Below are 13,084 nucleotides of genomic sequence, written 5' to 3'. Positions count from 1 at the left end.
CAGCATCTATAGGGTGAAACGGCCACGGAGTTACTAAATAATGACAACTTTTAACCCCTGACAGTTTCCCAACCAAGGTGCTTCCAGCTGTTGCAAAACTACAACACCCAGCATGCCGGACAGCCAAAGGCTGTCCAGGCATGCTGGGTGTTGTAGTTTTGCAACAGCTGAAGGCACCCTGGTTAGGAAACAATGTCTTACAGATATAGCTATTTAAAGGGGTACTCCACTGGAAAACATTTTATTTTTTAAATCAACTGGTGCCAGAAAGCTAAACAGATTTGTAAATTACTTCTATTAAAAAAAATCTTAATCCTTCCAGTACTTATGAGCTTCTGAAGTTGAGTTGTTCTTTTCTGTCTAAGTGCTCTCTGATGACACCTGTCTCGGGAACCGCCCAGTTTAGAAGCAAATCCCCATAGCAAACCTCTTCTAAACTGGGTGGTTCCTGAGACACGTATCATCAGAGAGCACAGTTTCAGCTGCTGTTATGATCCAAAGGAAGTTATTTTCTTTTTGAATTTCCTTTCTGTCATGACCACAATGCTCTCTGCTGACACCACTGTTCATTTTAGGAACTGCCCAGAGCAGGATAGGTTTTCTATGGGGATTTGCTCCTACTCTGAACAGTTCTGTAAATAGACAGAGGTATCAGCAGAGAGCACTGTGGTCAGACAGAAAGGAAATTCAAAAAGAAAAGAACTTCCTGTGGATCATACAGCAGCTGATAAGCACTGGAAGAATTAAGATTTTTTAATAGAAGTAATTTACAAATCTGTTTAAATTTCTGGCACCAGTTGATTTAAAAAAAAAAAATATATATATACATGTTTTCCAGTGGGGTACCCCTTTAAGATAGAAGGTTTAGTTGCAGCTGTGGGGCAATGGGTCGGGGGTATTATACATGACATGTGATACTGTGGGGTCCCTTTTTGCATCAGAGTTTAGGTAGATCAAGTAACGGCCTGTGTATTTTTACATGTATATGTGAGGGATATCAGCTGGAGGGGCAAGCTGTGCATAACTAGCTTGCCCCCAGACTGGTGAGCAGTTAAGGGGTTAAGAAATATACAGGCAAGGTTTTTAGCCCCCTCCCCCACCTGTAAAACTTGTTGGTAACTATAGTGGTATGTCCCATGGGTGGGGGGGGAAGGAGTGCACCAATCATGGGTGTAATAGTTTCCCGGGCTTTCAGGGGCCCTCCCCTGGGTACTTATAGCTGTGGTGCCTCCCTTCCCCCCTCAATCTGCCCAGGACCCAGAGTTTTGCCCTCCCTCCCTTTTTGTATCTCTGTTTATTGTAAGTCACAGCTTGGCGGTAAGAAGACGGTGAAAGCGGGGTCAACCCGGGGTAGACTTCCACACAGGACAGTGTGGCAGCACCTCTCGGGTTGGTAAGAAGCCAATCGGTGTCTTTGTTACAGTTAAATTGTTATCTATATAAATAATTTTATAAATAAAGCTGTGGCCGATCCCCACCCACGGAAAAGTTGAATTGTTGTTGTGTCAGTTATTATTTAATTAATTATTGTAATAAGGGGGAGGAGTAGTTATAGCTGCTAGGAGCTAATTGGGTCTCAACAGTCTTCTCTGCCCCTGTACAGTACAGTTCACACACACTTACCTTTTGCAGCCTTACAGCCAGAATGATGGATCGAGTACAGAGAATGAGAGAGGTCAGACACGCCAGGATGACAAACCCATCGAAAACCAGGATGTAATGATTGTTCTTCTGAACTGCAAAAGGGAACAAAACCTGCTTGAAGCCCATTAACCCCTTAAATGGGCACTCTCATTAAAACAAAATTTTTGCTATTGCACTCTTTATGGTAAATTAAAAAAAATATTTCTAATGTACGGTGTTTAAAAAAAATAAAATAATAAAATGATGTTTTATTTGTGTTTTAAAAAGCTGCTACTAGGTGTCTCCCTAGTTGTCCAGAGCACATTTCCCCCCATCTCTTGCACAGACTTTGGACTCCTGCTGGCCTGGCAGAAGTCCAAAATCAGGAAATGCTGAGAGGGGTGTGTGCAGCCTTATCCAATCATAACTCATCTCACACACTGAACTGCTCTGGGCTGTGTGTAGCAGAGTGAGGGAAGAAGTTCTCTCCTGTATGGCTTCAGATGATGTCACGCCTGCTGGGGAACGCCCCTTCCCAGTCTGTGAATCTGACAGACTGAGCAGAAAACACAGAGAAATATCAAGATAGAAAACTAAAAAATAATAAAAATAAAGGCAGGGGGTGGTTTATCATGATGGGGCAGTGAACTGGAAGGATTAGAAAATTTAACAAGATCATGAGAGGTACTCTTTAAACGGACACCGTTATTTTAGGGAGATTTAAAAAAAAAATTAATAAAAAACATTTCCCCATTGACGCTGTCCGAAAATCAAAACATTTTTTATGTCATAGTTATGCGACCATTTTGGTGAACATATAATATAGTGTAAAATGTTTTAATGATTTATTACTAAGGGATAGAGGAGAGTATAAAAAAACGTAAATGTAACTTCTTGTTGTTGTATAAACACGAAGTGAACTTTATTGTACGGGCTGATAATTTACTGACAACTTTTGCACAATAAAAAAAACACTTTGCAAAAGTTCATCAAATTCTGAAAGTCTGAAGGGGCTTGAGTTCTTAGGGGCCCCCAGACTACCCATATCTATGATGAGGTTGGAGTATAAGAGGTTGGGCCAATTAGGCATTAAAGAAGAGATCCCATGAGGATTAGTATAGAAAAACTTATCCCCTACCCGCAGGAGAGGGGATAAGTTTTAGATCGTGGGGGGGGGGGGGGGCGGTCGCTGTGACGGGGCCCACCACGCCGCCTCCATATATTTCTATGAGAGAGCCAAAGATGGTTGAACGGCTCCCCCATAGAAATATATGGAGGAGGCATGGAGGCCCCCGCTTCGGGCGGAGGTCGTGACCTCTGTGGGAGAGCCGGGGCTTCCTACAGGAGATCGCAGGGGGTCACAGCGCTCGGACCTCCCGCGATCTAAAACTTAACTTGCATGTGACTTCTCCTTTAAAAAGAGATATTCTCATTCTATTTCTATTCTATTTTGGTCAGTAAGGCTGGTTCAAACCAGGAGGGGAATGGACACACATAAAAATTAAAAAATTATGGAAAAATTTCCATTTGTTTTGGACCTACTCTTGGTTTTGGCTGAAAACACTTTGGGGGAGATTTATCAAAACCTGTCTAGAGGAAAAGTTGCTGAGTTGCCCCTAGCAACTAATCAGATCGCTTCTTTCATTATTCATAGGCCTTTTCAAAAATGAAAGAAGCGATCTGATTGGTTGCTATGGGCAACTCAGCAACTTTTCCTCTGAACAGGTTTTGATACATCTCCCCCTTTGTGTGAACATCGCCTGGCTCTGCAGTACTACTGTTTTGCATTGTATTTAGGAATGTCAGGACCTACCTGGTATATGTTGACAGCAGACCTGGGGTCCTTTTTTGGGATACATTCACACGCTGGTAACTAGCAGTGAGTTTCCCGCTGCAAGTCATGCCAATTATCTGAACTGGTCTGCTGGCAGTCTGTACATCTGACACTATTGCGGACTATCCTCTGACCCATACAAGTGAATGGTAGCGTAACTCGCCGCAAGTTACCAGACGTGAACGTATAGACTGCTCTGCATTCCGTGCGGTGTCCACAGAAAGTATGAACAGGATCCTTCTTTCTGCGGACACAGAAAACAGAATTTCCGTGCCGGAAACAACTGACACGGAAATGCTGCCTCGTGCACAGCAGAATCCTGTTTAATTTAATGGGACCCTGCTGCAGCGGAATTTCTGTGAGGACATTCCAAGCGGAATTCCACATGGAAATTTCGACACATGAACATAGCCTTAGGTACCAAGGGATTAAAAAGCTAGGACAAGCGTTATCCTTGATCCTTCCTATAATAAATACTGCTGACGCTATCTGCAGACAGTGTGGTCACAGTTCCCTATACAGTGATCCCTCAACTTACAATGGCCTCAACATACAATAGTTTCAACATACAATGGTCTTTTCTGGACCATTGTAACTTGAAACCAGACTCAACATACAAAGCTATGGAATCTGCAAAACATGTCAATGGCTGGAAGAACCGACCAATCAGAATGGACATTTCACTGGTAAAACCCTTGTATTCCTAAAGTGTATGCACTGACTGTTGTCTGGTAGTGCCCCCTACAGTACAGGGAGGTATTACATGTTCTGTACTCTTTACCTGTATTACTTAAGTGTATGCACTGACTGATGTCTGGTAGCGCCCCCTACAGTACAGGGAGGTATTACATGTTCTGTACTCTTTACCTGTATTCCTAAAGTGTATGCACTGACTGATGTCTGGTAGCGCCCCCTACAGTAGAGGGTAGTATTACAAGTTCTGTACTACTTTTAACCTATGCCATGGTTAGCTGCTCCTTTGGACACCAAGTAAGGGCGGCTCCATTTAACTTTTTTTTTTTAGGGCATGATGTGTACTGTAGAGGACCCTGAAAAAGCTCCTGTCCTCTACATAGACCAGGGTTTCCCAACGAGGGTGCCTCCAGCTGTTGCAAAACTACAACTCCCAGCATGCCCGGACAGCCTTTGGCTGTCCGGGCATGCTGGGAGTTGTAGTTTTGCAACAGCTGGAGGCACCCTCGTTGGGAAACACTGAAATAGACACCGATTTACAGCTCCCAGCAGATCTTTCTTACTTTTATATGTAAGGATTTGCTTTATCTATATTAGTTATCTACTTATTTTTCTTTAATCCTCACTTTTTCCTATTTTTGGATGACATTTTGGCAGCTTCAGAACCAATTACCAGGTTTCCATAGAGTTCTGGTCTCAACATACAATGGTTTCAACATACAATGGTCGTCCTGGAACCAATTAATATTGTAACTTGAGGGACTACTGTATATGGATTTAGTAACATGTAAAAAAAATAAAATAAAAATAAACACAGGCAACAGTAAAGAGTGTATAAGGGCAGATTTACACTACATCTGTAGCGAGTGTCCGCTCGGAGGTGAATTGTTCCATAGACAGCAAATGCATTTCTAAGCGGATTCCGCTGAGTGAACACCTTCATTTTTTTTAGCGGAGTACAGGATCTGGAATTTCTGCAGTGGAACATCCACCACGGAAATCCCGTTGTGTGAATGGTGCAGTAGAATTCAATGGGAGGCTGCTGCACTGGATTTTCCATAGAGGAAATTGGCTTGGAAAATACATAGTGTGAATGAGCCCTAAGAGGAATAGGCCCGTTCACACTACTGAATTTCCATCCGGACAGTAAGCAATGTCCTATTCACCACTGCACAGAGCAGGCACTTCTCCAGCGGGTTTCGCCTAAAGACTGAACATGTTAAATTTTCCAGCGGAATCCAATTTTGGGTCGGAAGTTCAGCTCCAGAACTTCCGTTGTGTGAATCTCGCAGCAGACTCCAATTTAGAAAAATGGGAGTCTGCTGCAAATGGAATCCATTTGAAAATGTCCTAGTGCGATTGGGCCCCAAGACTGGAGCGCTTTACCCTGCAGAATTAAAGGGGTGACTTACTGGAGCCAGATATGTGCCAGTCTTTACAGTCTTGAATGGTAGCGTCGCTATCAAAGTAAATCTTGACTTTGCCACTATGGGCCTGGTTATTGAAGGTTATCTGAAAAGAGTAGGAAATATAAAAATTATTTACTTTATCAACAGATATTCTTTTGGTGGGGGGGGGGGGGGGGAACAGTTAAGAAAAAAAAACAAAAAACTATATACATTTAAAATGGACAATTTATCCATCCATCCAAAACATGCGAAGGCTGCGTTCACATTACGTTTTGACCATACAGTGACCCCCCGACCTACGATGGCCCCGACATACGATCATTTCAACATACGATGCTTTTGTATGTCGGGGCCATCGCATAAACGGCTATCCGGCAGCGCAGACTGCTTCAGCTGCCACCGGATAGCCGTTTACGGTGCCCCGTGTGGTCCGCTGACGATCACTTACCTGTCCTCGGCGCTCCGGTGCGTCCTCTTCGGGATCCTCTGCATTGTCGGCGCTCTCCATCGTCGTCATCACGTCGCTGCGCACGCCGTCCCGTCATCCAATAGGAGCGGCGTGCGTAACGACGTGATGGCGGCGATGGAGCACGTGGATGCCGGGGAAGCAGAGGCCTTGCCGGAATGTCGGGGACACCTCTGGGACGCGGCGACAGCGATGGACGGCGACATCCCGGGCAGCGGTGACGAGCGGTGACGGTCCGGAGCGGTGGGGACAGGCGAGTACAACTTCCTATACCAGTGGTCTTCAACCTGCGGACCTCCAGATGTTGCAAAACTACAACTCCCAGCATGCCCGGACAGCCGTTGGCTGTCCGTGCATGCTGGGTGTTGTAGTTTTGCAACATCTGGAGGTCCGCAGGTTGTAGACCACTGTCCTATACTTTACATTGCACGGATCCCTCAACATACGATGGTTTCAACAAACGATGGTCCATGTGGAACGGATTACCATCGTATGTTGAGGGACCACTGTACAGTCACCAAATTCAGCTGGAAGGAGTGAAAACCGGACCCGGCCCGTATATATTTGAATAAGCTGACCGGAGTGAGATAATGACTCCGGTCGGCTCATTTTTGGCCCGTATCCAGTTTTGTGACCGGACCTAAAACCGTGGTATGCCGCAGTTTTAGGTTCAGGGTCACAAAACCGGATACGGGCCAAAAAATGAGCCGATCGGAGTCATTATCTCACTCCGGTCAGCTCATTCAAATTAATGAGATACGGGTTGGGTCCGGCTGGGATACGGGAGCGCCCGGTTTTCACTCCCCCAGCCAGATCCGGTAACTGCATCGTCAAATCGTAGTGTGAACCCAGCCTAACCCATTTATAGGGAAAACTAACAAAATTAAAGTATTCATAGAAAATTGAGTCTTAGAATATGTTCACACTGTGGAATTTCCGTTCGGAATCCCTCAGAAGAATTCCGACAAAATTTACTGCCCATTACTTTCAATGGGATTCCGCTGTCCCATTCGGCATTCCGCCGCAGAAATTCCACTTTCCGCAAAAATATAAGACCAGTCATATATATTGTGATTAGAGTTGGGCGCGAATATTCGCATTTAGAATTTTTTGCGCAAATTCGTGAATTCGCAAATATTGCGAATATATTCGTTATATATTCAAAATGACAAATATTCACTTTTTTCCGCATATGCGCATATTCCTTCTTTTCCCTTGTTGGCCAATTAGAATGATGCAAATACACTTGTCGGAGGTTATCAACAACATCCCTACCAACCAATAGTAAAAGTTGCCCCCCACCCCCTCACCGTTTTCTTCCTCGTATACCCGAATATAATGAATACGTGAAATTCGCAAATATTCGTCTATATATATTCGCAAAATATCGCAAATTTGAATATGGGCAATACCGCTCATCACTAATGATATTCTGTGGCGGAATGCCGTTGAAATCAATGGGGCTGAGAACACAAAAATTCTGCCGGAATTTCGGTGAAATTGCGGCCTTAAGCCACATCCATATGGCAGAAATTTTGACGAATGTCCGCCCAGAAAACACAGGTGGACATTTCGCAAATAGCATGCGCCGCCGGTGTTAGAACCGCTGTCTACATAGACGGCAATGCATTTCTGAGCAGATTCCGATGAAAAACTAGCAATGACTATAGCAGGGTTTCTCAACCAGTTGTTGCAAAACTACAACTCCCAGCATGCCCGGACAGCCAAAGGATGGGAAACACTGGACTACAGCTTAGGTATTCAGTTCCATTCACTACCAGGAGAGGGCAGCACTTCTCTGACAGCATAGCTTAGATATTCACTGGGGGGGGGGGGGCATTCATCATTGTAGGTGAAGCATTTTTCTACACCTTTTATTTTCTGTGCTGGTAATTAGAGATGAGCGAACTTACAGTAAATTCGATTCGTCACGAACTTCTCGGCTCGGCAGTTGATTACTTTTCCTGCATAAATTAGTTCAGCTTTCAGGTGCTCCGGTGGGCTGGAAAAGGTGGATACAGTCCTAGGAGACTCTTTCCTAGTATCCACCTTTTCCAGCCCACCGGAGCACCTGAAGGCTGAACTAATTTACGCAGGATAAGTCATCAACTGCCGAGCCGAGAAGTTTGTGACGAATCGAATTTACTGTAAGTTCGCTCATCTCTACACAGTACACATCATTGTTGTGATGTGTACTGTGAAGAAGAAAATAGAATATTCGTCATTACAAAAATATAGCGCTATATTCTAAATATTCGCGAAATCGCTAAGTGACGATATTTTCGTGGTAGAAATTTGCATTTCGAATATTCGCGCTCCACACTAGAAGAGAGAAGACAACTAAAAGCTTTTGCCTTATTGTGGAACAGGTAGCAGTCGGGCAGTTCTCGGACTCGGATGGTTTGCAGATCAATTCCTTTCAGCCTAAAGGAGATTTCAACTTTGAGAAGCCTGAAATGATAAAACAAAAACATAAAAAAAAGGGATAAACATAGACTTTATAGCTCGGGGCAGAAACGCATTGAGAAAAGGAACGAGATAGACCGGTGTGGTTACCTGTAAAACTCTAGATTAAAGAAAGTGGAATTTATGATGGCGTCACGAGGTAGGTCACTGGCTAAAAGCTCCTGCTCCATATGTAAACACTCTAAAAAGACAAGAGAACTTCAGTCCATGAGCACACATTAAAAGACACTCCTATGCTTAAAGGGTTACTCCACTGGAAAACTTTTTTTTTTTTTTTTAAATATTCATTCTTCCAGTACTTATCAGCTGCTGGATGCTCTACAGGAAGTTCTATTCTTTTGGAATTTTTCTGTATGACCATAGTGCTCTTTGCCGACACCTCTGTCCATGTCAGGAACTGGCAATTGCCCCCCTGATTAATTTCCCCCCTTCACCACGCCCCCTCAATTCAAGTCTATGGGAGGGGGCGTGACGACCAGAGCATGATACTCTGATATTGCCCCACCCGAGACTAGACTTTGGATCCACCCTTGGTGTACTGTACAGGAACCTGAAGAAGCTCGTGTCCTCTACAGTGGTCCCTCAACATACGATGGTAATCCGTTCCAAATGGACCATCGTATGTTGAAACCATCGTATGTTGAGGGATCCGTGCAATGTAAAAGTATAGGACAGTGGTCTACAACCTGCGGACCTCCAGATGTTGCAAAACTACAACACCCAGCATGCCCGGACAGCCAACGGCTGTCCGGGCATGCTGGGAGTTGTAGTTTCGCAACATCTGTAGGTCCCCAGGTTGAAGACCACTGGTATTGGAGGTTATCCTCACGTGTCCCCGCCGCTTCGGACCGTCACCGCTGCCCTGGATGTCGCCTTCCATCGCTGTCGCCGCGTCCCCGGGGTGTCCCCGACGCTCCTGCAAGGCCTCTGCTTCCCCGGCATCCTCACTCTCCGTCGCCGCCATCACGTCGCTACGCGCGCCGCTCCTATTGGATGACAGGACGGCGTGCGCAGCGATGTGATGACGTCGATGGAGAGCGCTGGCGATGCAGGGGATCCAGAGGAGCCCCGAGGACATGTAAGTGATCGTCAGCGGACCACATGGGGCACCGTAAACGGCTATCCGGTGGCAGCTGAAGCAGTCTGCGCTGCCGGATAGCCGTTTATGCGATGCCCCCGACATACAAAAGCATCGTATGTTGATGCTGCCTCTGAGAGGCCATCGCATGTTGAAATGATCGTATGTCGGGGCCATCGTAGTTCGGGGGGGGTCACTGTACATAGACAGTGATTACAGCTCCCAGCAGATCTTTATTACTTTTATATGTAAGGATTTGCTTTATCTATATTAGTTATCTATTTATTTTTCTTTAATCCTCACTTTTTCCTATTTTTGGATGACATTTTTGGGGCTTCAGAACCAATTACCAGGTTTCCATATAGAGCTATGGTCTCAACATACAATGGTCATCCTGCAACCAATGAATATTGTAACTTGAGGGACCACTGTATATAGTGTGTGTGTGTTGATTTTTATATCCACCAGAAATATATACAGTTTTTAGTGTTGCTCGCGAATATTCGCAATACGAATTTTATTCGCGAATATCGCATATTCGCGAATTCGCGAATATAGCGCTATATATTCGTAATTACGAATATTGTTTTTTTTTTTCACAGTACACATCACAGTGATCATCCCTCTCTGCTTCCAGCTTGTGTGGTGTAAAGAAGGCTCTAATACTACTGTGTGAGACTGGTGTGCGAAGTTTCGCATATGCGAAAATTAGCATATGATAATGTTTCGCATATGCGGATTTTTGCTTATACTAATTTTGTATATGCTAATTTTCGCATATGTTATTTTCGCATACGTGAATTTTCGAATATGCGAAAATAAAACGAGAATATTACGAATATGCGAATATTCGCGAATATATGACGAATATTCGTCCATATATTCGCGAATATTCGCGAATTCGAATATGGCCTATGCCGCTCAACACTAATAGTTTTTCACACTAGGAGCAATAGTTGCAGGTTGTTCATATGGCAGATTGGGACATCTGCTTCTCTCTATTCATCACAGGGCAAATTTTCACACAGGTTTATTACCACAAATTGAATAAAAAATACCTGTTTCCACTGTAGGGTCTATACTGAAAGTATCATTGAACGGATGTGTGGACCCCCTATGGTAATGCTGTTTACAGATCTTCAGCCCTTTTCTTTTTTCATCATTTTCATAGCTGACCGTACCAAGCGAAAGGTTTCCGATCCGGCGGTACTGCAGAAACAGAAGGAACGGGTATTATTTATAAGGGCTCGTTCACACTGTTATTGGGCTCCGTTATGTGGAACTCCCTTGGCTGTTCAGTCAAGGTTAGCAGAGAAAAAAAAATAGTGCAAGCATTATTTTACGCAGCGGATCCGCCAATGACTGATCCTACAGTGCTGCCTCCAGCTGTGTCTGCTCGTAGTGGCAATCTGCCGCTACGAGCAGACACATAGCGATCTTCAAATTGCAGCGTGCATGTGCAGTGTACTCGCAGACATCACGGCCGCTCCCCCTGCTCCCTGAGCTAGGCTGATAGCAGCAGCGATGTGTGCGAGTACACTGTGAACGCGTGCTGCGACTCGCAGATGGACGCGCGTCTGTTCGCAATGGTGAATTGCCGCTACGAGCAGGCACAGCTGAAGGCCCACTGTAGGGTCTGTTATCGGTGGATTCGTTCCGTGTGACCCTACCCTTAAACTCCTATAAAATTACCGGATCACCGCCAAACCACATGCAACGACTAGGCAAACGGCAATTTGAACCTAGCTTAATTCATATAATCAGTGGACAAGTGTTAACAGGGCAGCACAGGGGTCCTAGGTTCAAAAAAGAGTTTGTATGTTCTCTCAGTGTTTGTGTTGATTTCCTCTGGATACTCCGGTTTCCTCCCACACTTCAAAATGCCACTTCAACAAAATAAAAAAAAATTAAAAAATAAAAACATACCTGTGGTGACCCAGTACAGAATATAGCATCTTGCCCATCCTGTGTGGCAGATGTTGCCTTCAGTGTCCGTCTTGGGCCCACACTACTCAGGACTCTATGTCTACTACAGTTTTGCTATGGTTAATGTATTGTCATTAATTGTACACCTGTTTCTTTAATCCCTGTTCTTAGAGACCTTGTTGTTAGGGGAGTGTGCATGAGGTGAACCATGTGACTTATCAGCCCAATGGGAATGCTCCAAATCCATATATAGTGTGGTAGGAGTTCAGAGTTCTGCAGACTAGTGCAGATGTAGCTGAGGTACAGTTTGGAGAAGTGTCAAGTGAGTCTGTGAGGTGATTCTGAGGAGGCCTCAAGTCTAATCCTGCAACAACGCATCTGCTAAGGAATACCCCAGTACCCAGGTGAAAGTCAAAGTATAGGTAAACCACGCCCTGGCGTCATGAAAAGGTTAATTGCACATTATCCTCACCCGACACCACATACAGATTTTGGTGAATTTTGGTGAGGAGTGACGTTTGTCTATGAGGTGGATCTGAAAGGAGGCCTGAGGCCTAATCCAGCAACCACACATCAACTACCAGTAAAAAAACCACTACCGAGGTGAAAGTCAAAGCCTTGTGGTAAGCCTACAGTCTTTGGGATATTATACAAGTCAAGTCCATCAAGCTAGTCAAGTCCAAGTCTCTAAAGTATAGCGTGGGCTGAATCAGTCATATACAGCACAATCAACTATAAGTCCCAGCAAGCCGATAAGCTTCCCCAAGTTCACCCTGCAACTCCTTCATGCTAATCTGAGCTGTAATGGATTGTACCATCTTTCCAACCTCAGTAAAGCAAGTCAGTTAACCGTAACCATTAATCGGAGTAATTATTTGCCCCCTGCCTGGCACAGGTGAAGCTGGCCTACCTTGGGTGGTCTATAGGTCAACCACGCCTTGGCGTCACGATAAGGTTAATCACACATTACCCCATCCGACACCACAAAAGCACCAGTGTTATAGTGGACTCACAACACAGCCATTTAGCCCCAAGACAAGCACGGATCCTTCCTAAACATGTCCATTACTGTCTGACTAAAGTCACCCTATGGTGAATAACCCCTTTAATAACAGATAAGCTATATGTCACATTATTTTACCTGGTCAATCACATAGAAAATGCTGTCATAAAGGTCTATCTGCGTGTAAACTGTGCGGCTGTAGTCATCCTCATCAACGCCAGTATAGCCCTTTAGAAACAGGTGCTTGAAAGCCATCGTGTTCTCTTCCTTGAAGGACACAACCAGTTGATTGCTCAACCCAAAGAGGATAAGCTGAAAGAGTGAATGGAAATATAAAACACTATGAAGAATAAACATTTTAAACGCCTTAAATCTGAGAATGCAATGCTCCATTATGGCATATACTGGGGGAGGGGGGAGTGGTTTTAGCTCATTGTTTTGAGCTTGTGTTAAAGCGGTACTCCGCTGCTCAGCGTTTGGAACAAAATGTTCGAACGCTTAGAGCCAGCGCCGGGAGCTCGTGACGTCATAGCCCCGCCCCCTCAATGCAAGTTTATGGGAGGGAGCATGACGGCCATCACGCCCC

The 13,084-nt window shown here is 44.7% G+C and overlaps 1 protein-coding gene across 6 annotated transcripts in view; it reads right to left on the bottom strand.

The window, feature by feature from the left end:
* MCOLN2 (mucolipin TRP cation channel 2) overlaps nt 1-13,084 on the bottom strand; it is a 57,588-nt gene that overhangs the window by 20,723 nt on the left and 23,781 nt on the right. For all 6 annotated transcript variants that reach the window (XM_056530161.1, XM_056530158.1, XM_056530160.1 and 3 more), the window contains exons 3-8: nt 12,637-12,810; nt 10,628-10,778; nt 8,582-8,672; nt 8,380-8,476; nt 5,563-5,662; nt 1,624-1,736 (exon numbers count right to left, since the gene is read on the bottom strand). In XM_056530161.1, the coding sequence (XP_056386136.1) occupies nt 1,624-1,736; nt 5,563-5,662; nt 8,380-8,476; nt 8,582-8,672; nt 10,628-10,778; nt 12,637-12,810 (726 nt within the window). The remainder of the gene's footprint in view (nt 1-1,623; nt 1,737-5,562; nt 5,663-8,379; nt 8,477-8,581; nt 8,673-10,627; nt 10,779-12,636; nt 12,811-13,084) is intronic.

The sequence above is a fragment of the Hyla sarda genome, chromosome 7 (genome assembly GCF_029499605.1).
Source record: "Hyla sarda isolate aHylSar1 chromosome 7, aHylSar1.hap1, whole genome shotgun sequence".
Lineage (NCBI taxonomy): Eukaryota > Metazoa > Chordata > Amphibia > Anura > Hylidae > Hyla > Hyla sarda.
Note: the sequence above shows the minus strand (reverse complement) of the source record. Positions and strands in the feature narration are given on the sequence as shown.